The sequence below is a fragment of the Rhea americana genome, unplaced genomic scaffold (assembly GCF_003343005.1).
Source record: "Rhea americana isolate MKP2758 unplaced genomic scaffold, rheAme1 scaffold_7, whole genome shotgun sequence".
In the NCBI taxonomy this organism is placed as follows: domain Eukaryota; kingdom Metazoa; phylum Chordata; class Aves; order Rheiformes; family Rheidae; genus Rhea; species Rhea americana.
The window spans coordinates 384,558-412,372 of NW_028186867.1; the positions used below are offsets into that span (position 1 = coordinate 384,558).

Consider the following 27,815-nt stretch of genomic DNA (forward strand, 5'->3'; position numbering starts at 1 on the left):
GTTAAATGGAATGGAAAAATCCATTTTATAAACACAGTGCATCATGATAAATATATCCCAGAATAAGCAAGTTATGATGAAAAAAGGCTATTCTGTGAGGTTCCGTTGTACTGAAACATTTCTCAAACACAGCAAATGCTTTTATTAATTAAAAATTTCAATCTCAGGTGGAAAGCTGAGTTTTCCTATGATTTAGGTGCAAGAAGCCATCTTAACACAGCTGAACTCTTCCTTTTTAGTAGGAAGGCTGAAAACTCTGTAAAAGAATGAAGACCTAGAAGTACAGTGATTGAATTTCCTTTTTTCCCCAGAATCCATTACTGACTGCACTTACCAGTACCTAACCATAGGCTTCTCGGAATACAATCTATTTTCCCCGTGGTTTTAATTCTCTAATACYAGAGTATTCAAGACTGGTTAGTTTACCATAGTTCACTGCCTACATAGCAAAGTACTGTGGTAGTTCATAATAGAAAGCTGAAGCTCTATTAACAATGCAGGTAAGATGAAAAGTATTTTCTGCTATTTTCAGTCAAATAAATATGGGTAGATTTTTTTTTTTTTTTTTTTTACAAATATGTAAGAGTGTCTATATTTGTTTGGACTATGCACAGTAATGCTTTACAACATTAGCAGAAAAACTTACAAAATTATTCATATTATTAGAATCATAGAATGCTAAAATCTATGGGAAAAGTGACATGCAAAACAAATTGYTCTTGTGATTTAAAATTGGTCCTTATTACTGAAATACAGGAAATTAATAAGTAATCCCAGCAATACTGAAACATCAATCTTATAATTGACTATAGTATCTGCACAGTAGATTTCAATCAAATGATATAATGAACAACTGAGAGCTTTACAGAAGAAAACTTGTTACAAAGTTGTGGAAAAAAAGAACAAAGTTTAAGAAACACAGGTAATATTATGGATGTGTCAACAGTTCCTTAAAATTAACATGAGATTTAAATTCTATTAGAGCTTATAAAATAATGTTCTTTGGAGTTGAGTASAACACACACACAAGGCTGCCTGCCTGACAGACTGCAGATGCCTTGATGTGCAGCATTTAGTTTAACACAGACAATTTCATATGCATAGATTCTATTAAGTTCTATAAACTTGTTTAGTAATTCTGAACAGAAAACAGATCTGAAGCAGCAATTTAGTAGGAAGAGAACCTAAGCACACAGAAGAACTTGGCAACAGGTAAGATCCCAAACTCCCATGGGAATTCTTAAAAGGTTTCTGCAGGATGGAGATTTATTGCCCATTTAAAAGGAACAAACAGTAATTAGGAGACAAACACATAATTTAACCTACAGCTCTGGACTTCTACAAACATTCATCTCTTGTGATTGCAAGGGCTGTGTCAACTAGCCCTGTTGACAAAGATACAACATAGCTTTTTGCAGTTACAGGGGAACATGACTGAACAGGTAAGATACAGATTCACCATTGTGTGTTCTTCGAATTGCCTCAGCCAGGATCATAGAAATGTCAATAACCTAAAAGGAAAGAAAGGGGCAGGAGGAGAAGGGAAAATAAAAACAATTGTAGTTTATTGTTTTGATATCCTATAAAGAATTCAGTTTATAAGCATATGAATTGTACATTCAGTTTACTATTCTGCTCTCTTACCTCTGCAGGGAAGAGGAGTACAAATACACATACAAGTACTGTATGTGGAATCTTGATCAAATTTTAAAAAAGCATCACAGCCAGCTTAAAACCCATTATTCTTGCATAGTCATGCATACTTGATCTGCTGCAGCATCAAATATTTTTTTCCAGTATTTTATCATACTAACTCAATTTCCTTAGAACAACTGTTCAGCATGATTTCACAGTATGTTCTGCAAATAACCTAGCTGCACAATTGAGAATATGATTTTCATCTTAAGGCACAAAACTCTAGCATCGCAGAATGGTAAAATACAAATTCAGAGTTTGAACAGATGACAAAGAACACTACAGTACCTGAATTTTGGGGCAGTGTTTCATTTTCTCTTCTTGAGGGATTGTATTTGTTACCACAACAGCCTCAAATGCTGCATTATTAATCCGAGAAATAGCAGGACCAGAAAAGATTCCATGAGTAAGAATAGCATAAACTTTAGTGGCTCCAGCAGACACTAACCTGCAAGCATGAAGGAAGTACATGCTGTGATACATGTTTAAATGCACAGTTCTAGATGGCACTTTTGAAATGTGAGTCTACTGTGCTTGGACAAAGGTTTGGGATCAAAAAAGTTTAATGATCAAAAGCCTAGCTTACTGCAGGACAGTGAGATGATAAAGCATACAAAAAAACTTGTATAAATGAAAGAACTAGAACAACTTGTGAATGTCAGATTCTCTTAATATTGTTTTCACTGGCCCCTCTATCTCCAGATACTCAAAGCTATGAGACTACCACTGGAACTAGGCCAAAAGGCAGCCTTGAACAGTTGGTACTTTATTGGATCAGCACAGAAAGTAAAAGGAAAAGAGACAAAAACAGAAATATCATATCATTTTGAATGACTCACTAGAATCAAAGAATTCCAATCATTAGCATGTGCAACCTCAAAGGAGGATACATTATTACCGTGTGAATGTGTACTACAAGTGAAGAAGAAAAAAGCCTTCAGCAAGTTCATCTACAGTATCTGGAAATACTTGTCTAACYTAATCTATAACCTACTATATATGCCCTTAGGTTGCTAGTAAACCTTTCTTTATAAAGAAAGTCTTAAAAAGTAATTTAGATAGTCTAAGCAGAACCTCATCTAGCTTTAGCACTAATGAAAAGCACACCTTCATGCCAAGAACATCGCAACAATAATAGACAGCGTTGTTCAAGCAAAAGCATCTTCTGGTGAACACTCCAGGTACACTGTAGGTTTTTGATGCTTTCAGAGTTTGCTCTATAAAAATCTGTCGTAGATAAAGCATTTCTTTCATAGCAGGAAAAAAAAATAAAGGCCTCTTTTGGCAGCAGTTAGTGTCCTCTGTGCACAGAGGTGTCAAAAAAATCATTGGCTAGACTATTTTGACAAGAAAAGGGCACACAGGCTAACACTGGCATTTGATACAGATTACTATGTGGACAGCAAACTGTATAATATCTAATTGCAGAATTCCATCAAGTATGATATCCAAGTAAACAAAATTATATGAACGCTTCTACCTTGAGTTTTTGCCATCCTGATCACCTAGAAGCAAACAGCAAACCTTCAGCTAAATCCTGTGGGATGATCCTTACTTCAGCTCACTAGTGGTAATGTCTAGCTCACTGAAGTATCACCCTATTACTTCAACAGACTATGAAATAGGTTTAGACAGGAAGTACCACTTGGACCTTTACTGGATTTGATGCTAGTCAATACTTTCAAATAGTCTGCAAGTATATTGGGCAGGAATATAAATTCAAGGTGATCTCAACTCAGAGATAAAAAGCTTTAGAAAGGAGAACAATACTGTTTTAAGTGTTCAGCAACAAAATCTGTTGAAGACATTCTAGTGTCTAGTTCCCCGGCAGTTTGTTCCCACTTCTCCTTTGCAGCAGGCACAGCCATTGGTGGAGAGGGAGAGGGTCTATGCCATAAACCAGATAAGACAAGATCTGAAAATAATCTCTGGATGGCAAAATTAAGCCGTAGGTCTCTGAGCAAGTTTAGATTGAAGCCTCTGACCTTCCAAAACAGAGCTGACAGCATACATTTAGATATGAATGGAAGCGCAGGAGCACTTCAGTCCAGTTTTGCTCAACTCTAATACCTCACATTTGTTCTTAAGGAATATCAGTCCATTTCTCCAATTTGTCAAAGTGCTTTCTTAAGCTAGAATTGCTGCCACTCACTTTCAGTTGTGAAGCTACGGCAATAGGAAAAAGATAATCATTTGAGTTTACATAGACTGGGGTCTCCTGGGTAGCAATTTTTTTTTTTAGAAAAGGGTAGACAAAGTTCAGGGCAGCCAGCACTATCAACCTCTGTGGGAAAAAAATTACCACCACCCTGAACTGTACAAGCATAAAGACAGGCTGAAAAAAAGAAACCTACAAGATTAATCCTTTCTACTCAGCAATGTTAGGGCCTCAGTCAGGATACTGGGCCTACTTTCATATGCTGCATTTCAAGAAGTAAATGGAAGAACTGAAAAGAGCTCAGACAGCATCAAGAGCAGAGGTCTAGAAACCACGTGGAAAGAACAGACTGAACAAACTGAGGTTGTTTATTCCAGAGGGGGATGAAAATATTCAACCTGATTCCAGAGGAAAAAGGATAAAAATAAGTTTATTTTCATCGTCCAGGACAAAGAGGACAAGTAGTTTTATATTAAAAATYTGTATTAAAGATTAAGATTAAACATGCAAAACATTGAGGAGGAAAACTTTCTAATGGTGAATCTAATAAGGCTCTGCAAAAATTTGCTAAAGGGGAGTGGAAAACCTCCATAAGGTTTAAGAACAGAATGATCCGTCATGTCTGCCTAGGAAGTGGAAAAATATATTACATGGCTCCCCAAGTCCCTTCCAAATTTGATGAGTGTTTTTATTCTTTCTTCTTTCTAAATATAGATTATGTATTTCTGTAAATATTTTCATTTCCACATTCTAAAGGAGAACAGTTTTGATCAAGAGACTGTGGCCTATGGACTGAAGAATCAAAGCAACTTCACTCTACAAAGATTAGGTTGACTTATAAGCATGCAGACAGAGCAACTTCACTCTACAAAGATTAGGTTGACTTATAAGCATGCAGACAGAGCAACTGAGTTCATCTGCTATCTGTAGGTCACATCACAAGGAGACATTGGGCTAGCTACTAATACTTACTTGTCTGCTGCATGACATATCGTGCCACATGTGTCAGCCATATCATCAACAAGAATAGCTACCCTGTCTTTCACATCACCAACCAAGACCATTCTGTCTACTTCATTTGCTTTCTTCCGTTCCTTATGAATGAGAGCAAATTCCACATTCAGTCTGTCAGCAATTGAAGTAACCCTAAGTCGGAGGAAGAAATAACACATTTCAGAAATCTGTTTTAAAAGGGAGAAGAAAGCCTACTTGTCACAAAACTGCATGTTTATTAAAAAAAAAGATCACTATAGCACAAGCATTTGCAAGTCACAAGACAGGGTAGGAAATCTTAATTCTTTGTCAATACATACAATCAGTGTTTTAACCAATACTCCAGAAATATTTAATTGACTTCAGTTTTCTGACACTAGTCTTTGAAAAGGTCACTAGGTAAATTCAGTTAGGATAACTAAGTTACTGTGCTTAAGGCATTTAATAGAAGTAGCAATCCAGCAATGTTGGTCATTGGTTGGAGAAAAGAGGACATATACATATATTATTACTCAGAGTGAGAGGTTCACTTCACAGCATAGGCCTGTTAAACTAAGAGGGTGGGGACCAAAACCCACTAACCCCAAAGCAGTCATTTTTCATCTGATGCAAAGATTTTAGCTGCATTGTTCCAATAAGTTTATAAAATACAGTTCTGTACACAAAATCTGCTTTTAATAATACAAATATACTGGAGTAGAAATTTACTACTAAGTAGAACTAGTTTCTCAAGTAGAAATTTACTATCAGAGACAGCTAGTCTCTAATAGAAAAGAACTGGATATGTCCTTAGAAGCCTACTGTTGTAGATTCTGTCCCTTCTAATTATTGGTCTCTTCCTCTTCACAACAGAGGGTAGGAGAATTACAGGCCTAGTAGCTTACCCTCTGCACCTCCACCATAAATAGAACTTTTGAATACACCTGTGTGGAGGAGGGTCACTGCAAGTAGAATAAAAGCTGCTGTCTGAAAATATGTAGAGATGTAATGCCTCATTTCTTCCAGGAAAAGCTTTCCCTTTAAGACTGCTATGGAAGAACTCAAAAGGTTTGGGCATGGGGAAAATTAAAGAACAATGTTCAGTTGTAAAAGCCACTGCATTAGATAATAGTTAATTCAAAATTAAATTAAGAAAAATTTAAAATAAATATAGCTTTTGAAAYMATTTTGAAGGTAGCTACAGAGCTACTAGTAGCTCAGGAAAAACCTAAGATTTGTTGGACTTTTACTGGTATGTAGAATGTATACTCAAAACATGTCAGCTCTTCACAGGCTTTTATTGAACTGCTGCAAAACCTAGTCACACTAGGTAGTTTAAAAAAAAAAAAGAGAAGGCCTCAATTCCAAGCATTCATCAGCTTCACTTTAAAATCCTAACCAAAAACACTACTGCCAGGAATGTGAAAACCAGGCCAATGGGAAAAACAAGCAAGTTAATGGTGATTAGTAATTTATTTAGCAACATTTGTCTAATAATGAAGTAGGTTACTGAGTAATTCTGTCAGCAATGCTTCTGATTGGCAAAGATTTTTAGAACTCTATGAYGACCTCTGGTGGCCAGACTGAACTACCAAGCTTAATACGTTACAAACTTCTAATTAAATAGGTTGCTAATCCAGATTTTTTTTAATATACTAGCACAGTCTTGAAGCCTGTCCTTTTCAGAATACTTTTAGAATGTTGTTAACAAGGTTAACATTCACATTTAATGTAGAATACAGTCCAGTTTCTTTATATACAAAAAATAAGTTTGTTACAGCTTTCCAAAACCAGGCTGATGAACAAAAAAACGTTAAAATGCTTTCACAATTTTGTGCATAACAGTAACTTCAAAACAAACCTCAATACCTCAGAGGCATTAAGACAKCAATAGAACCTGCATGCCTTACTTCAATCACAAAACTTTATGAGCTGGAAAGTCACCAAGCAAACAGTAAGAAACAGAAAAGTATTCAAATGTTTAAAATGTTGAGCAATAAAAACGTATTTAATACTTCTGACTTATTTTTAAGACATTGTTCACATTCTATTCACTTTCATTAACTCAAGTATTAATTTGAAGGTCTACATGTTTTAAACGAACAAGCCAAAGCCATCTTTATATTATATTACCAGAGGCAAAGGAGAAGTAGATTTATGGTAAGCAACATTCTTCAGCAACAAATGTTTGATTGCATTGCAATAGGACGACTGCAAAACAGATTCTATACCTATTAATTAGAATGAAAGTGGTCCTCAAAAATAAACTCTCACAATCAGTTTCTAATACACAAATACTTACTAGGGCAGAGGGGGAACCTCACTGCTTGACCACCTCCCCCATCCCCCTAAAAACAACAACAACAAAAAAAAAATCCACTGTATCCCAAATTGGATTCCAAACAAAGACTGTCTTTCAAAAGAAAAAAAAAAAGACAGGATCTAGACAGGAACAAAAATAAACTTAATGGACTGAGTYATCTCAATTTTAGAATGCCTTCTAATTTCTATTCTTCCCATCTTTAACTTCAGTAATCTAAACAGGAAAACTCTGCAATCGTAGTCTTATTCCTCTGTTAATTTTTAAAACAGATTCATGATGGACCCAAACAGTTTGCCTTAAGTTATAATATGGTTGTTTTTCCAGCTTTGCCTGTGCCACATTCCAAATATTTAAACTATGATGGGCTTATAGGCTTCTTATTTCATTTGTTTTTGCTCCTATTCAGTTTCTAACAGCAGAACGACCAGTAACTTGAGAATCAATATTTCACCTCAGTGGTATCCTCTACCACTTAGCTGACTTTGTGCTTCCGAACTTTTGCATTAATTTATAGGATCAGTCTCCTAAACAAGTAACACATGCTGTGAATAGAGAATCATTACARTTAATTGAGTTTGCTACTTTTACCACTTGCCACTCAAAGTAAAAGTTCATTCTTTTTCTAATATTCACAGTACCTAACTTGAGTCCATAGCGTTAAGACTAGAATGCAGTTAAAGAAAAGAAACATGACTCAAGCAAGGTCTTACCCAAGTGCCAGCAGGTACAGTGAGGAAAGACTATATGCTTTATCAGAGAAAGGAAACTTAAGCAATTCCAGAGTGAAACAGGAACAGGGGCAGCAACTAGACTAAAGAAGCAAGCAGCAGGAGAGAGAAAAAAAAAATCTTTCCCTCTCATGGAGGGATTCAGTTAATAATGCCATATCCAGAGAAAGAAAAAACCCCATTTTCTTTAGAGTGTAGAAAGCTCCTGGATGTTTTCAAACATGAACAACATTTAGAAGAACTAGTTATGCTGGGTTTTTTTTTTTTTTTTACAATGCAGCTGGCATCAATTGTGTACCCTGTATCTCATACATTCAAAGAATGTATGGAAGAGGTGGGGGGTAGGGATGTGAAAAAGAATACACCAAGTAGTTCATTGATCACTAACTATATGCAGAACTAATGGCTTGAATAGTACCTTTTTGCACCACCTGCATCAGGTGAGACTATGATRCAGTTTCTCCACTCCACAATATTCTCTTTTATCCACTGCAGCACTGCAGGTTCTGCATACAGGTTATCTACTGGAATGTCAAAGAAACCCTAGTTCAAAAGAGAAAGATAGTTTCATAAACATACATTTATTTTTTACTTTGAATTTACTTGGAAGACATTAGAAAAGAGTCAAGTCCTTGCCTCTCATGTAGGGTAGGATTTTAGTATTCTACAGTGGCCTGATTCTACCCGCTGTTATGTCCATCAAATCCAGTGGAAGCGGAGTTGGACAAATACGGAGATCTTTAAAAATCTCAAAGTAGTGAAATGAAGAAAAACTGTTCCCACTGTATGAATACCCCCCCACACACAAAAAGAAACCTACAACAAAAATCCCAAGGCTGCAGCATCTAAGCAAATTCATGCTTGTAAGAGTCTCAAGCTTACTTAATTGCCATAAATTAATTCTTAGGACTAATTGCTTGACATAAACACTAGAAGTTCAGTCCAGGAGAGATTCAAGTTAAGTTAACTTGAGCTCAGGAGCAGAATGGAATCTCTCTTCTTTGTACAAGCTGCAATAAGAAGAAATCTGTGACCATAAATGAAGCTGCTTTGAGAACTGTCTAGCGTAATTTGAAATTCTGATTAATAGAATGCTGGAACTGGAAAGAAGGTATTTTCTAGAAAAAAGCAAGATATCTTGAAAGAGGAGTATGTGAGAAACACAGCCAACATCTACTCTGATTTGCTGAATTCATCAGTGAAGCCAGCTAAGCATTTCTAGCCTCTATCTCCACTTCTCTTGAGAGAGTGTCTCCCTGGCTGCATCAAAACTCTCCCAAGGATGAGAAAGAGAACCTCCTCCTCACCCAGAGGGCATGTTGGACATTCCAGGAGCTCTAATACTTGAGTTTAGCCAATTCTTGGGAGGAGAGGAGGAAGAAACACTCAGAAGCATCTGAAGTACCTGCAAAATGACACACTCCCCCATAAGATCAAGGCTGATAACATAATTAGAAACCAGCAGTGAGGCAATCAAAGCTTTCTCTAAACCCTGAGAATTACACTTCCAAATGCTGCCTTTCAAAACAATGAGGGGAAAACAGAGATTCAGTATTAGCTTTTCATATTAATTTAACAGACCTTCTACTACAGTCAGTAAGAACTCAATTACCTGTATCTGAGAAGCATGTAAGTCCATAGTGATGATATGGTCAGCCCCCGCAACTGACAGCATGTTGGCAACAAGTTTTGCAGAGATTGGAGCACGACTCTGAGGAATAAAGCACAAATGTTCAAATTTTAAAAAGACTGACTAGATACAAAGAGTCAGAAAGTTTCCTATGTTTACATATCTTTTAGTATATTTGCAATTTAKATATGAAGATCTCTAAAAACTTTGGCCAAACTAGTTTGTCAATAGCAAGGTCTTGCTACTAGGGTTTTGAAACTCAGTAAAACATTTTGGAGTACCTGAATTAGCTTGCACAGCCTGGCTAATAACATCTGGCTAGCAAACAGAGAAACTTGGGGATATAGTTTTCCAATTCTTTATTTTGAACTTTCAGCTAGCTGTTCTTTATGAAGGACAGACAGTCTCCGTTTATCTAACCCACTATCCATACATTAATACCCGATTCTCAGGCCACTATCCTATTCTAAAGAACATTGCCAAGTATGAAGAAGGCAGAATGAATCTAACTTTTAAAAACACTGTTTAAAGTTAATATCAAGCATTTCTTCATGATACAGTAAAACAGATCCTTCTAGGCAGGCACAGAAGACTTTTTGCCAATTAGAACTTAATTGTCAGATGTAATTAGGAATCTAGACTTTGGTGAAGGGGAAGAGAATGGGAAGAAAACAGGAAAGTGGAAGGGGCAGAGGAAGAGTGAAAGACTAATTAGCACAGTTAGTGGCAATGTCAAGTGCTTTTTCAAAAAAAATCTAACAAAGATGCAAAATGCACAGCAACATAAAAAGATGAAAAATCGTGACTGGAGGATAGCTTATGTTTTTCTGAGCAACTGCAAAGTCCTTTGAGACTCTGTAGCTTTGTAAAAAAGCTACGTTAGTCTTAACAGCTTTGTCTGTAATGGACATACTAAATTTCACATTTTCTTTCACCAACTATTAAATATGACTAGCAACCACCACTACTGTTAGCGCAGTAGCAGAACTCACTCGCAGGTTCCATCTCACTGTAGGATTCTGGTTTTGCATGCAAGATATGCTCCCTCCTAGATTTCTTTATTAAACAGCTTCATTTAGCCTTCTAGGATCTCCCCAAAATTTTTCAAAGTATCTCAATTTTTAATAAGTTCTCTCAAGGGCAAAACACACAATAAGCTGAATCACTGCCAATTTAACATGGATGCTATGCTGGCACCTGGCTACAGCACAGAGGTATTTCCATCAACGCGTTTGTTGATTTATTTGGAAACTCGACCTTTCCCTGTTTTAATCTGTGAATTGCCAACATACTCCAAGCTGCAARAAAAACTGCAATATCTCAGTTTATTTCCTTGAAGGTTTTTTTTTTTTTATTGTATGCATGATGTGTGTGTGTACTTTGCACAAGATGTCCCCCCTTTCGCCTCTGTGAGAGCCAGAGAAGATGTATATAGCAGTTTGCAATTACCTAGGTCTCCAATTCATATGCAGACAGCTTCCAAAAGACTTTTGCAGTCCTCACAGCCTCGTCAGGGATGGATATTTCCCAGTTACTGAGAACTACGCTGTCCTCATCTATGATGATTTCTGTAAGGTCCAAGTGAGCCAATGCTTTCTGGATACTTCTATTCTTTTCAGTAAACCTGTGATTTGCCCTATTCAAGATCCTGGTAACTTTAGGTCATTTTAGCAGTCCAAATCAGACCAGTCTAAGCTTCAAGATATTCAAGTCTCTGGTAACACCCAGCAAAACAAAGATTTGACTTTACCATCATGTTCTTTCATCAGCAGTTTACAAAGATCTGATTTCATGTTAGTTAAGCTAAACTGAGAAATGCTGCTGAAGGCAGAGGTTTGCTCACCTTCTTGTCCCATTCCTTGCCTCCAGTCTACACACTTCCACACTTCTCTTGGGCTGCACACTGATACCTGTCYGAACCCATAGCAGCCAGCCAAAGAAGCCAAAACGGAAGAGGGGAGGAACTAAGACTGCTAACCAGGACAACCTCTTCTGGTAGAAAGCTGTAGCAAGTTCAGCCTTGCTGTCATGGCAAATAAGATTCTTCCCAGAATGTGGTTTGTATTTTCATTCCTTCTGGGCTAATTAAGTTCACTATTTTCCCCCCTCCTCATTTCTGTTCAACAAACATACAAGTTATGATATGGAGGCATGAGACAAGCTGAATATCATCAACAAAACAAACAAGAAAAACACACAAAACCCCCAACTTTCCTGCATCAAGAACTAATGTATACATTACCAGTTGATACTTCTTTCAGCTGCTGGCCTTGCAGGCTGACTTCCCAGAAGGAAAAACTTGAAGGTTTTACCACTAGGTAACTTGTTTTAGTAGACATGCACATCACAGATTGCCTACATGCTGGTGAACAGAGGGTCTTGGAAGAAAAGATAGCCAAACACCAATACTTGTTTCTTAAGAATGGGCTAACAGATTAAGACAAATGAGGGTTTCAGCTATTTGAGTTTCCTCTACACAAAATTGTGCATTAAAATGAATAATCATGTTCAAAAAAGTAAGATTTGATTGCTTACAAAGAAAGTGAGAAAAGTTTTTGCTACAATATAATCCAAGGTGATTTTAAAAATAAACTTCAAGAAAACCTCAAACAATCTGGCCTCAAATTGAGAAACTCAGATGACAGTAGACAAGAACTGAAGGTTTTCTTTGGCTTTGTGATGTTTGCTTATCAGAGAGGCAACAATACAAGAAAGTTCTCTATGTTCATTGTTCCATTCTTTGATACACTTTGAGATTATTCAGAATTATTAGTATGAAATACATTAGMTTATGTACAGAAACTAAATTGAAGTAATTACTGAAGTTTTTAGTTCCTAAGCAAGTTCCCCACTCACTTATAGCAGCAATTATAATAAAAAGATTTCTTGTTTCAAGATGTGTTACAAAGTTATTAGCAATTCTTAAAATTACTAGGGAAAGGGAAGGAATCCACAAAACTAGTAAAAATGACCTCTTAAGAACAACTATGGAACGAATACATAGCTAAAACCAAAAGGTGCGAATGCCTTTAATTATCTTATTATATTGTTTTGTTCAAAGTGCATCACATGCATACTGAATCAAAAAAAATATATATCCAAGAAACCACAAATATTTGACTGGAACTTTCACTTCCAAGAAAGTCAGTTGTGAAGTTTATTGATACTGAATATTCACTAAATTTATTACCTAAATTTATCATTTTGAAAATGAAATATGCTTTGAAGCCTCCAGAATTGACAGCCATTATCTTGACTGTCCAAGCACAATTTCGACTTAAAAAAAAAATATCAAGGAGTCTATTAGCAAATTATTCCACAGGATTACTGCCATGGCCTAAGTTAAAAAAAAAAAAAACACACAGCTGAAATCTGGGCGTGAAACTGAAAGAGTTCCCATTTATATGATGTAACCCAGTAAGCCTCACCCTTTAAGGCCATCTTAATGGAAATGCTTACTATTAGATTAAAAAAATTAAAATAAAAAAAAGGATACCTACCCAACGCTCCACGGCTCCCTTCTACAAATCAAAAAAACAAAGTTACATAAGCTGTGGAACACCAAACCTCACCTGTCACTAAACTTCCAACTTATCTCAAAGACATCTCTATAGCATCCTACATAAAAGTATCTTGCCAAGGCTTTGAAGATAAGCATAGAGGATGCATAAACTTGCAAATACAGCCAAAATACAGATACTTGAGCTAATTTTAAGTTAGTTAGCTTGTATATCAGATTTATTCTAGCTTACGACAGCACTTAATTATGCCCAGGTCAATTTACCAACTTTACTAGTAATCTTGGCAAGTTTTTTTTTTTTTTTTTTTTCCTTAAACCTCTGTTTCCCTGCCTTTATAACTGAGAGAACAGCTTGCACAGATCTCTATTGTCCTGCCAGAACCGTTGCTAATACCCAAAGTTAACTCATTTAAAGCTAGGCTAGGTTTAATGCTAAAATGTCCAGACTAGATTACATATTCAGAATATGATGTTTTACTGAAAGCCTTTCTCCTTAAATCAAAAGTATTTTCACTATTTTCAGTGAAAATTTGTTATTTCCAGCATCAAGAACTCATCTATAAAGAACTAAATGGGCTGAAAGCCAACAACTTAAATTTAAACTAGTAAACAGCATATTACGCTGCTTCACTTCTTATTCAAGCAACTGCTGCAAGATCTTCCAGCAGAAGGAAAAAAAAAATCTGCATACATTCAAAGAAAGAATATGGCTGGCACTTCTCTGACATTTCAGACAGCACACAGATCTTATGCATTCAATATGGGTCAAAGACCAAATGACATGATGCAATCAAACAGTGAGAGGAAGGATCTCCCTGTCAGTGAGCTGCCCAATGTCAACAGCCTCATTAGTTTATTTTGCAACATGGAGGTCAACTACCAAGCTTATTTCCCAAAGATGGCAAACATTTTCGCAATTGCAAAACAGAGGTTAAAAGAAAAAAAGAAAAGGCTTGCTAGAATTGCAGAACCCAGCAGCATCTAAAGAAAAGCCTAGAATAACGCTTAAATTTTAAATCAGTGTCTTAGTTACTTCCCTGTGCTATTCATTTTCAGATGGCATTTCCAAAAGACAAAAATGTTCCTGAGGAACATGCTGGGCCACCTTCCTATAGRTTTCAAGTGTCTCCTGGAAGCCTATCATCTTGATTTTTGGTACATTCGATAAGGCTTTCCCTAGATACATAGTAACCTTGGGACATATTAATCCTTTTACCACACCAAGAACTTACTATATGGTCCAGTAGACACTTCAAATATTAATTTGGAAATCAGAACATCTTCATGAACAAGATGCTTTAACTTCCAAGAAAATGTTGATTGCTTTCTTTTCAAGCTCTTTTGATAAAACCCCTTTCAGCTCTCTTGTCAAGGAGTATTGTTCAATACAGAAACACAGCAAGCTGGAGTTCCAGAAGCAGGCAACGAATAGGGACCTACTAAAATCCTGAACTGAGTTTTTTGAAAGCCTCAATAATAATGTTATGGAGACCACACTCCTTAAAAGAAAAATTTTCTGGTATTCAATTTTGTTCTCCTCGACCACATGCTGATAATGCCATACTTTGTAGTGTCTATTACTTTTAGATTCTACATTCCTTATCAATCCTGTTATATTTTTATATAAAAGAATAAGAGGGGGAAAAAAAAACAACCAAAACCTCACAGAGCTTTGAGGATGGTTTGMTCAATACTCAAAGTGTAAAAGGGGGCAGTCAGTTTATGGGAAGTAGCAGGAGTGGGGCAATTTTCCAAAAATACAACAATTGCAATCCAATATTAATGCTGCATTTCACATTTATTCTTGTCAGTTCTTTAAGTAAGTTTTGACAGAAGTAACACTCATGTAATAAGGCTTTTGCATACATGTACTAGAGATAGAAAACTAAAGTTTTCTATTTTAAAAAAATTTAGTTCTGTATTCTTTCTAAAAAAAATCAAGTTCATGAACAATGAACAGTTGTTATCGTGTTATCAATTCAGCAGAACTGCTGCATTTATCATCTATAACAGCCCAAATTTAGAGAAAGAGCACTAAAAAGACAGAAGTGATCTAGTTTATCTGCAGTTTGTTCTGCATCAATACAAACAGATTATTCCAAACGTACTTTTCTGGAATCTGCCCTACAGAATGCAATAATCTATTTGTTCATTAAATCTGCAATATATTGCAGATTTAATCAGCTCCTTGCATTTGGCTCTCAGTTTTAACCTATAGAGTAAAAACCACTTGCATAGTGGTTCTAGCACTTCAAATTGTCTCAGGCAATTCCTGCCCTTTACTTCTACTAACTCCTCCTCATAAATTTTGAATATTGCTACTTCATTTTTATTTAATAAGAAGTCAATAAGGATTTAATTCAGTGCAATTACACTAATTAAAGATGGTAAAACTAGTGTATTCTCCTTATGTACACAGTAAAAAAAAAAAGAAGAAGAAAAAACTAAGTTGGCAAAAGCAAGAAAGTTTCAGTTAGGTTTGCTAGCAAGGTACTCTGAAATATACCACATAACATGTACCTACTTATAAAAATCAAAGTAAGTGAAGAATCATTTGTCTCCATTCACTTACTGTTGATGTAATTCAACATTTGAACATAAAGAGACAAATATGTTAAACAATCTTAATTCTTTTAAATGTTTATGAAAATATGCTTTATCTCCAAAAGCTTCAAGGGAACAAGCTGTAAAAAGACTTAAAAAAAATACACTTTCCATAATAAAATACATTTTACCTACCTTGTCTTTCTTATCTTGCCTGGCGTATGGAAAACATGGAATTACTGCAGTTACTCTGGAGGATGATGCAATCTTGCAAGCGTTGATCATGATGAGTAGTTCCATTAAGTTGTCATTTATTTCTCCACAGCCACTCTGGATGATATACACATCTTCTCCTCTCACACTTTCACCAATTTCTACACTGTAAGAGTAGGAGATAGCCATTTAGTCCCATTAGTTATCAGAAGCGTGTTATTAAAGACTAGAACACTGTTTCGTCTAACAAACTTTCATAAGTTTATCCCCATTTAGGACACTTTTACTGTGATTTGGTAACTCTCTCCTTGATACACAGTTTACTTCAAAACAAACTAGTCTACAGTTTACTTCAGCCTAAATACAGCTTTTGAAAGGTCTGTACAAACCAGTGTATAATTATGGTTATAGCACAGATGCAGCTCACGCGATTATCAAGTTTAATATTATCTTTTTTTTTTTTTTAGTCTAGGTATTCTATGCCCCAAGAGTTAGGATAAGCATTAAAAAACTCTAAATAATTACAGAAACAAGAGGCAACTTCTAGAGCATTTTATTAATAATTGCATCAAAATTTCTACAAAAAGTGCTATTTATTTTCTGTGATAATTAGGACATTGTTAAATTCAGGAAGCTATGGCATTTTAGAGGACAGCAGTATAAAAAAAGTCAAACAGAAGTCTGCTAAAATTGAATCCACGATGTCTATGTACAGTTAAAGTTCAACAGTTCACCCAAGGTTTCTCACATGCTGTGCTATTTGTTCTAACTGAGCTTACATACTTAGGTCTTTTAAGATAGTTTCTAAGAATTATTTTATTCTTCTACAGACGCCAAAGTAAATTTTGGCATATCACTGCCTCACATCAAGACATTTGCACGTTACACATTAATACCACCACCAGAGAACTCAAAATTAAACATATCTCAAAAAAAATAGGAAAAATAAAGCAAATAAGCAGAATATTGATTTTTTTCATTCTAGATCCAAGTGCAAGAAATCTACTGTTAAGTCACACTCACACCTATTACCTCAGAACTTACTCATAGAAGCTACAGACATGAATTCAGGAAAAAAGATGAGGTTAGTAAAGTGTACAAAAAAACAGACTTCCTGAATAATGAGGCAGATGGAACATTTAAACGCATGCTCTATTAAGTCAGTCCGAGTAATTAAAAGCTAAAATATCTTCAGTTCTTATTTGAAAGGTTGCACCTTCGCCACAAACAAGCCAAAGGTTCTAGCTGGAAACCATCCATACAGCCTAGATGGGATTAAAAAAAAAAAAAAAAAAAAAACAAAAAAAAAAAAAAAAAAAAAAAAAAAAAAAAAAAAAAAAAGTTTTTCTGATGCTCTTTCAACACCAAGGCTTGTTCTAGTCAAATATAGTCCAAAAAACCCTTTAGTTTATCAGCTTCCAGGGTACTGTGCAAGAGGCTGCTTTGTGTAGCTACAAAACACAAAAAGGAATTTACTGCTTATGTACATCTTAATGACATGCAAACATTACAGATAGTCCCATCATGGTAGTTGAGGGCAGTATCACTAGTTACATTTTGAAAACTGTAAGGATATACCTGCCCCAGAAAGAATGTTTGTCCCTTTGAAGGTGTGCAAATCAGAATAAAATTAAATTGCACAGAACACTGTGCCAATTTAATGAGCAGCCATTATTTTGCTTCCCCCTCACCAAGCAAAGCACAGTTCCATGCTGACCAGTGAAAGAATGAGTCTAGGGAAAATAAGTATGTGAGCATGCAATTAAAGACAGTATCACAAGCCAGATGCACAAGGCAATAGATAAGCAACCTTTCTTCACTTGCTTTCACTACTGCTTTTCACTGAGCACTAGCATCACATGAGTGCTTCACTTTGCAACCTTAATAGTTCTAACTGAATTTGTTTCGTCTTTCTCCTGGCTACTTGAATGTGCCTACCACCCACATATATTTAMTTCCAGACTCTGATTCCTCCTTCTCATATTAGTAGCAGCTGCCTCTGTTTAATCCTTTTCTCCCTCCAGACCCTTATTAAACTTCTCCATCACTCCTCTTCGCACTTGGTCTCAGCCTCATTGTCTAAATCAACACACCTCTTTCACCTCCCTATTTTTGCCTTGTTGATTTGAAGGAAAACAAGTCCAACATACTCTCATTTTTACATTACATACATACCATTAGAAAGGTCACCAAGAAAACAGAAGGGAGAATGAGTGTCCCTGCACTCTCAGCTCCCCTAGTCAGCTCCACTGCAGRCTCGAAGTTCCAAAACTGATGTTGTCTTAGTTTTTCCTTCCTTAAATTAAGGGTTTTTTTTTGCCTGAGAAAGTCATCAGCAGGATTTCCTAAACTAAAACAAACTATCTAGTAAACACAATGACCTCTAAGATTGACAGGGTCAAGAACAGCATCATCTTCAGATATCAGAATGTTAATTCTAGCAAATCTTTGAGACTTCCATCAAGGCAGGAAGATACATTTCTATGGTTACACAATTGTTACTTCCCTGTCCAATTTTTTGATCAAAGAAAAAAAGCTATTCAAAGAAGGCTGTTTATAAATACTTTTATCAAATTAAGAATACTTTTCTAGTTTATTTTTCTTTTTGGAACTGAAAATAAATTTTGGTCAACACAATTGCAGTTGAGCAAAGCTCTAGGCATGCTCCACACTGGGAAGAATCTGTCAACCTTCATTAGAAGCCCTACAAAAAATAGCTCTCATACTGAAGTATCAGAGTTCTGCTTCCTAGGAAAACAAACAAAACAGAAATMTGTCATTTTTTCCTGAACATATAAATCTGGCTCTGTGTAAGGCACCTACCCATTAGATTAGAGACAGTCTCTTATGCTGAGTTATCAATTGTTTACTGATAGTTATTATTATGAGCATTTTAAAGGATGATAATCACAACTCAACTCAGCGCTTACACAGAACAGCTTAATAACAAGTATTGTCATATACCCAACCTTTGGAATGGGTCCAAAGGAGAACAGGAACATATGCAAAAGCTCTGTGTCACTTCTTTCAATCCAGGACCCCATGAAGTTAAACTTCTGTTCTTGAAATTAATCTAGGAACCATTATAAAGAAGAGGGAAACCAAAGAGGGACACCAAAGACTAAAAGAGAAATACTACCAATTTCTAGGGGAGAGTATTACTGGAGTGACACAGGATGGCAGTATAAGATTTCAGTTCTTGAGGAATAAAATAGTTTCATAGATGCATTATACAATAGGAAAAGGCTTTGATCAGTGACAAGAATACATTATCTTAACATTCATTACATACACAAAGAATATTGAATTATAACACCGATTTGTTTTCCTCTTAGAAATGGCAATTTCTAAGCACCCCACTAAGAAATAACAGGTTTCAAAAGGTCACGGAATATATTTGGAGATTAATATAATTCTAGTTAATATAATGGACCTGAAGTGATACTTCTTCCATGGCCATTAACTATTCTCTTTTCAATGCCCTTGGGCTGGCAATTACTTTTCCCATCTTGCAAGCAACCTAGAAAATGAAAGTGCTACTCCTTTCTCCCTTGATGTTTTAAAATTTTGTGGTCTTGCTTTTCAGGCTAGAATGACATACATCTCTGGTACACAAACATGTAAATAATACATGCTWTGTATGTGTAAGTATCTGATCTGGYGAACACGTTAAGTGCAAACTGAAGTGAATCAATCTTAATTTAAATATTTGCATAGCACTCTGCAGTAAACTAATTAAAGGTGCCAGGTAAGAACATAATGTAACGATTGTAAGAAGATTTTCTTATAATCAACTAGTGTTGGCCATGCAACAGGTTAGTATCTCCTATTATTTACCTTTTCAAAGTTCAGCGATATTACTACTAAGATACAATTTAGGACATCTATATCATGGTCTAATTAACTAATAATCCATCTGAGCTTTTTATTAAACAACTTTGTGTAGTGAGGACAGAGGAATGACATAGGAACAAGCTCTTGCTTCAAGATTACAAGGTCAGCTTGTTTTATGCAATTTAATCAAATTTAGCTATTTTGTAACACTCAAGTTTAAATAAACTTCTTGCTCAGGAAGAGTCAACASAACCTGTACATTAAGAGCTCCCAAACCATGCAACTTTTAAAGTACGCACTACAGAAATTAACAGTCCACAAAAGTAATCAGCTTTAAATTTCACCTATTTACTTGGGATCTGTGGTCTGTGTGATGCTGTCTGCGAAAGATGTGCAAGATAGGACACGCTAAAAAACAAGTTTGAGTGTAGATTTTTGCYGTCACCTTGCAAAGATGAATTGAAGAGTTTAAATATCTAGAAACTTAGACTAATTATCATAAATTAAGGATAAAGCTCAAGAACCACTTACATTACAAACACATTTAAATGGCTGAAGCATACAATCATTAGGCAAAATTCAAAGTCAGGAATAAAGGTAGATTCGGCTTCTTATGATACTAAATTTATAACACATTCCTAACAGAATTAATAACAAGCAGAATTTTAAATAAGTATATCTTAACTTAGAAAAAAAAAGGTGTGGGTAAGCAGGGAAATAAATATGCAGAATCATACTAAAATAGTGAATTAGATAAGTCTATGACTAGGATCCAGTTCAAATCATGCARTTAAAGGACTCTATGAAACTTTAAAGAAAAATTATTGGATGAAGTTTCTAGCCATGCTCACAGGAAGTTTTATGAATTTATTTAGGTGCCAATAAAGTAAATCTTCATTTTAGGCACTTTCAGTACCCAGAGAAGAAGCCAAAATTTAGTCTAGAGTCTTCACATAGTGTGCAAGGAGAATCAATATCTCAAAAAAAGATCCAAAAAAACCCACATGCTGAATTTGCAAGTCATCAAGAAAACAGCCAATAGAAAACACTAAGCAGAGGGGTGTGTTTGAACTGTTACCCTTGGGAACAAATTTTTGCAGAGTAAGRTATTTAACTTAAGGCCTCCAACTTACTGGGCAAATATTACAACTAGCATAATGTTTTATAACAAAGCAATTATGAGCATAAGGAAAAAACAAAATTAGCTTCACGAAATACATTTTAGATATGTTCTGTGAGTCTCCACTTAACGTCAGCCCCTCAAGAGATGCAGGGGCTGCTTGATCTACTACTAGACCTCAGCTGAGCTCAGGAAGCTGTATACAGAACTGCAGAAGCACAGTCAACCTGCTTACGGCAGGCTGAAGTGGCCCCTGAACAACTGTAGARATTTCCATGAGGGAAAGCCAGGAAGGAGTATGGCCACAAGCAACTTTTCACAGTACATCTCCCTGTGTACTAGTATTTGTGTACTAATACCCACAAATATTTACTTACTGTTCTAACCTGGTCCTTAAGTTCCATTTTTAAGACTAGTGGAGAATGTGACTACACACCAGAGTACAGCAGAGAGAAACCTGATTTGTTTGGATGCTAAAAGCAACTACAGAACAGTAGAACTCTATGGGGTCTAAATTTAGTCTAGCTGGTTTTGATAGAGGCTGTAGTGAGATATTCTCCCACAAAATGAGCATCTTGGATTTCAGGAAGAAATCCTAGGCTCCTGAATGCTGAGATCACCTTTGRAAACAGCATCTGAAAGTCAAGTCACTTAAGTTGTAGATTAATATGATTTAAATTCCAATTGCCAGAGTGTGCTAGGACAGGGAAAAGGGAATCTCAGTCGCTCCTCCTTCCTAGCAATTTTGCTGCTCCTATTCATCAGCTCTACTACCCAGAGCAATTAAAAAAAAAAAAAACACACCAATAACAAACAAAACACACACACACCAGCTGTGGCATTTTTACTGTAAGTTTCTAGGTATCCTGTATCTCCTGGCACCCATGTTCTCTCCTCAATTTTAGACCCTTTCACTTTGATTAACAGCTCCAAGGTCAAGTCCCAACTATATCTTCATTTACAACTCCGGGCTTTCCTATTGCTGGGCACCAACAAAACAAGCATTACACAGCCCAGGAAATAATCTTCCTGTCCTCAGTTCTGGCATACAGCCAGCCACTGCAACAGGAAAACACCACTGTTTCAGCAGCTTCAGGTTGAAATAGGTTTGATCAAGGAAGACCTCTCAGAAATTTGGAAATAAAGGTCTAACAAGTCTGAGCACAAGCAGGGATTCTTCAAAGGCTTAGCACTAAAACCTACATCTAAGTATGCACAGGATCATCAGGAATTATTCACACAGGTCTGGTTTATTGACATATTTCAAGTGCTTGGCATCTACCTAAAGATAAGAAGCACACAGTAAGGTCAATATAGTGCAAGTCAAAACAAAACACCAAAGTATTTTTAGGCCTTTTAGAATTCAGATCTGTTAACAATATGATAGATGACCATACCTGTCATAGCTGAAATTCAYTATATAAAAGAAACCCCCACTACAGGCAATGCAGAAAAATTCATCCTACACGACTATACTGGTAAAATATGTTTCTCCAATCTCACTTTGCTCACCACAGCATAAGCAAGCAGGGAACGAGGGAAAGAAGCAACTCCTTTGCCCCAGGCAGAGCATGACAACCACAGATATGAATCATCTGCAGAGTGGCTGGGCAATATAAAGAGAGTCCTCACCTCCCAGAGTGTCCTGTACCCCCATYAACTTCAGCTGATTTATCAGCTGACCACTTGAGCTTGCTTACTCCAAGACTAGGCTTGCAAAAACCCCAATAACYTACTTCAGTGAGGGTACAACCCAGGGCCTCCACAGCCCTGGAGCCCAAAGGAAGGAGGCAGAGGAAAAACAGCAAGGTCTTATCTTAGAGATGAGGCAGCGGCAGTAAAAGCGTGGAGTTGGAGGGCACTGCTGGGGAGATGGAGGGGAAAAGCGTTACAGCCYAATGATGAAAAACTTCATTTGAACCATGCATCCGTAYTACATAGCACTGATATCGAAGTTTTCTGGTTTATTTTTCTTTTTTTTTTTTTTTTTTTTTTTTGAGAACAAACTATTCTCATTACCCTACATTCTATGAAATAGTCACATTCATTCCTGTAAGAATCAGCTATTTCTCCTAGCTTCTAAGATTAAAGTTCAGACTACGACTCTAATGTTTGATCTTTGTTTTTTGTTCTTACTATTTTTTCCTCTTCTTTAAAGTACAAATGCCCCTCATACCAACAGCACAACTTTTCTCACAGAGCAGTCAACATCTTTTTGCAGCCACCACATTTTCCTCTATAATAATAGCAGTACTGCATATATTTATGTTGGTGATTCTGAAATAACCCAGCTTGAGCAGTTAAATAAGGCTACAGATAAACTGCCTCCAAAATTCRCATGTGCCAGGCAAAACTTCAGTTYTTCTCAGGAATCCAAGAGGATGACTTGCTCTGACAATTTACTGCAGGTAAAAAACAGGGAATCTGATTAGGAAAAGGTTAGGGAGCTTCCATGAAGGGCTGARAGCAGTAAGTTCTTTCATTGGTACAGAGGTGTGTAAAAGGGTATCATCTGACTGCAGTTTCTCCATTTCAAGAACAATAACTTCAAGTACAGAGCTAAAATAACTYTTAGAAAAGAAAGCATACCAGATATTGTAAGAAAATACATTTAAGAAATAATGAACACGCAATGCCAATTTTTTTCTTTACCAGCCCATTCAGTAAAATATGTATGTGCCACCTAAGGGTACCTGGAGACAATTTTGTGAAACACTTCATACACAAAAGATTTGATTCTATACACACACGCATATATATATATATATATATACACACAAACGTTATATTTATAGATATACACACACATTTCTGTTTTATATCTATGTAATGCATTTTTACAACATTAAGGCTGCAACAGTCATGCCAGCTCAAGGTCTTCGACTCCTCTCTCCCAGCCCTCCAAATCGTGCCACCAGTTGCTTGCAGAGTTGCAAAGAAACTCATTGAGCCCCCCAACTAACAATTTTACTGGTAAGTGAAAATGTGGCTGCCACCCAGGTTCTTACTGGGACACTGTGGTCAGCATGCATACTCAATTGATGCAATAGTTTATAACACTAAACGAAGTTACCTTCTACAACCAGACATTTAGAAGCTCCCTTACTGCTTTAATAAAGCCAGGTTGACTCCAGTAGTCAGCTGAAGGAAAGTACTCCCACATTCTTTAGAGAAGAAGAAATAGTGGGTGGGGGGAGTCAAGTCTAGCAGGAATTTCCCCTCATTTTATCTAGCACAGTCATAGTATTTCTATTACAAACCTAMCAGAACATTGAATGCCTAAATCGCAAGAGGACTGAAATACTCTAGCCTCAGTATAAATTGAGAAGCATCTTGAATTCTAAGTTTCCAAGAATTTAGAACATACCAGCCCATTTAACCTCATTTCTTGTTAGGAGTATTCCTATCCCTAGCTAATCTCAGTGAGTAATTCTTGTTCTTCAGGAACACTTAGATCTACTAAGGATTGAAATTGAAGCCTAAAGCCTGAGTCAGTTGAAATATAATACAAAATATTTAATAACTCTTTGCCATTCTATTCTGCAAGCAAGATTAATTGCTACTGTCAGRTAAGTGACTTTCAGTGAGGACTTTTCTGACAAATATTTAAGCCTAGGGTTGCACATAATTATCAATTTACTTCATTCTCTTGAACATAAATGTGAATTGTTTAAACAGCAAAACTGTGTTTTTAACAAAAGGTGAATCTTTTCCGCAACTTACTAACTTAACAGATCTGACAAAGCAAGAGTTCGCTGACCCTCAGGCCCAGGCTTATCTATTTGCACAGGGTTTTGCCCAAGTGCCATTGGAAAGGTTTAAGGTTCTTTTGAGTATTTTAACTATTGAGTTCTAGTATCCTGTAATACTGCAAATATTTCATAATGTCAATACTCTTATTTATAAGTTTAATAATKCAACAAAAATAAGAAAACACTATACTGGATTATCTTTACACATGATGAAACAAATTTTTACTTATACAACCATGAAAAAATTATGCTATAGACAGACTGAAGAGCCAGATGCTGCAAAAGAGGACCTTTGCAGCTTAAATATCTTATAAAATTTAGTTATGTTTTAATTTCAAATTTCAGGAACTCTCTCATTAGGATTGCTGAATTTTATATTAAGAAAAGTCAGTTTACAAAACTAAAAGGGCACCATCCCAAAATAAATTACTGAAGATATTAAAGACTACCCACTTGAAGTTTATTCTATAAAGTGGGGCAAATTTTACTTGCTAAAGGGGAAATAAGAACTGCATGTTTGAGATTCTAAAAATGAAGCTGTGTTAAAATACTTTTAACACTGTGAAGTGTTAAAGTATTTYAAGTTGGGGTGGAGGGGAAGAAAGGGAAAGAGATGTTAGCCTAGCAGTGTTGTAACAGAAACAAATAGAATTTTTAGATTACATACTTCCCTCATGATATCTATACCACACTACATCCCTACTTGCCTAAGTATAGGTTAGCCAAACCACTGAYTTATATTCTGCAGTCACTGCTGGCCACTTATTTAATGGCAGAGGCTTATTTCACACCAAGAAAAGAAAAAAAATGGAATGACAGTGTAGAGAATATGCGATCCTGAAGCCTAGAATTTAATTGATTTACATCGTAAAACAAATGCACAAACTCTAGGAATAAGTCTCTGCTTTGGAAGAAATCTAAATCAAAGAACCTCTGTTTAAAACAYACCAATTTTTAAAACTGCAGTTTGCTGTCTCTTAAAAACAAACCAACCAAATAAAAAAAAATAACAAAATTAAAAAAAACCCAACAACCTAGCACAAGTTTGCAAGACAATCATGCAACCAAATATGCAAATAAAATTTTATCATGCAAAAGAAAATGATTATGTGGCTGGAAAGACTTGAGGGAAGATTTCAATCTTCAGTTAATTAGGAATGAAGAGAGTAAAAGTGTGCAAACATTTGATGGCATAAACACTAAAGGAAGAAGGTTTATAGTAACACCAGTAAGCACAACTAGAACAAGAGCAGTTAGATTAAGAACATGAAAAAGTAGACTAAATAGAAGGAAAAACTTCAAGAGCAGTTTTAGTACCACAGCATGTTAATCTTTCAAAGGAAGCTATGAAAATATACTTGTTTGAAAGATTCAGAACAAGAATATATGAGCAAACTGAAGGGAAAACTGCATGCTCATTCCATGAGCATGCAAGACTGTGCTATTGCTTTTTAATGTAGGTATGTAAGATTGAGGTTCCTGAATATGAATTGCTTGCTAATTCCTCAGATTTTTTTGATGAATAAGGAAAACAACTGGATTTATGCACTCCTGCTGCCTGCCTGAGTAATATATAGGTAGGTCAGAAGCAAAGACGGCAAAACCAGTARAGATCATAGAATGGTAAGGTTGAAAGGGACCTCTGGAGATCTTCCAGTCCRACCCTCAGCATAGCCCATACAGGGCTATCCCTATTGAACCTGCAACCTTGGCAGTAGCAGCACCACGCKCTAACCAACTGAGCTAAGATGGGTGATATTGGCAGAAAAAGAATTATCAAGTTTTGAATGCATTCTCAGATAGTAAAGCACACAGTCCACATGGTTTAACACAACATCCTTAGCACTGTTACCAGAGTAACTTTCTACATTTGGCTGGCCAGCAACCTACTATGCTTTTGAAAAAGTAAGCCAAAGCCAACATAACAACTCAGGTGGGACCAACAGTTCACGCACATAACACTGCTGCTGAACAATAAAGACTGGCCAAAACAAATCCYGAAATGTGATTTGATCTAGACTTTTTCAAGTGTCTAACCTATTATTAACATCCTTTTCTTATATGCACTCACATGCAGACCTACTCATGAAACTTTATAAATGTACTGTATTTTATAAAAATCAGAAGGACTGCATCTTTACTGTAAGAATTGGCCACAGCCRATCAACTGTGAAATTAACCATTCCTGAACAGTCTGATAGATCTCATGGTGGACTGCCTGCCTCTCACAAACCCCTCTGAAACCAGTGACCATCCCCAGCAGGATTCAGCACTCCCCTGCTCCTGGCATTGCTCCCAGGAGCRCCCTTCGCTCCCTTGGTGAGTCACAGAGTGGTTAAGGTTGGAAGGGACCTCTGGAGATCATCTAGTCCAACCTCCCTGCTCAAGTAGGGTCACCTAGAGCATGTTAGACAGGGTTGCATCCAGGCAGGCCTTGAACATCTCCAGAGAAGGAGACTCCACAACCTCTCTGGGCAACCTGTTCCCCTCAGTGACAGCAAGCCCAGACAGCCCCAGCAGAGTGTTTTGCCCCTCAAGCCCACTTCGTCRGTGGCAGCTGGTGGGGCCAGGGCATCCTAGAAGTCCTGGGTGTGCTCCAACACCACCACACATGCAGACACCTATCGGCAGGGCCACCAGCCCAGCCGCGCTCCTATCAGCTGCCCCCGGCAGCGCAGCCCTGCCTCCTCCCGGAGGGCGGCAGGGGCCCCGGCGCTCCGCCGCCGTTGGGCGACGCTCCGAAGAAGCGTTACAGGGCGCCCGGAGCGCCTCGCGCCCGCTTTTGTTTGTTTGCTTGCTGTTTTTTTTTTTTAAGGCAGGCTGCGGCACGGGACACGGGAAGAGCCCCCGCGAGACGCCCGCGGCCGCCGTTTGGGAGCGGCGGGGAGGCGCGCGCGGGGCGGCGCCGCGCGTGGGGAGGTGTGTGCGCGCGTGGGGGGGGAGGGGAACCCGTCCCGCCATCACGGCTGGCGGGGGTGTGGCGAGGGCGGGCCCGTGACGTCACCGGGCGCAGGTAGCGCCCCTCCCGGCGGCGGGGGCAGGGCAGGGCAGAGCGCGACGGCTGCCGCCCCGCGCGCCCCCCGCCGCCCACGCACCTGGTCTCCTGGTTGCTGAACTTCTTGGTCACCACCTTGCCCAGCTCCAGCCCGAGCCGGTCCGCCACGCGCTGCGACAGGTCCTGGTGGGAGCTGCCGCTGAAGAGCACGATGTTGGGCATGGCGGATGAGGGCGGCGGCGGCAGGGCCAGACAAGGCTCGGGACGAGGGCGAGAGAGAGCGCGGCCACTGCGGCGCGGGGCCAAATAAGCGGCGCGGCGCGGCGGGCCC

At 37.4% G+C, this 27,815-nt stretch overlaps 1 protein-coding gene across 2 annotated transcripts; it reads right to left on the reverse strand.

Moving 5' to 3' along the window:
- PRPS2 (phosphoribosyl pyrophosphate synthetase 2) lies at positions 1-27,815 on the reverse strand. Of its 2 annotated transcripts, XM_085321592.1 has the most exons (8): positions 27,585-27,815; positions 15,766-15,949; positions 13,007-13,027; positions 9,489-9,587; positions 8,295-8,419; positions 4,826-4,999; positions 1,984-2,143; positions 1-1,511 (listed from the first exon to the last, which is right to left on the reverse strand). In XM_085321592.1, exons 1-8 carry the CDS (start codon positions 27,704-27,706, stop codon positions 1,419-1,421), a joined length of 978 nt encoding a protein of 325 aa, XP_085177718.1. In that variant the 5' UTR covers positions 27,707-27,815; the 3' UTR covers positions 1-1,418. The 2 variants fall into 2 exon arrangements, with proteins under 2 accessions (XP_085177718.1, XP_085177717.1); XM_085321591.1 differs by lacking the exon at positions 13,007-13,027 and having other exon boundaries at positions 27,585-27,772.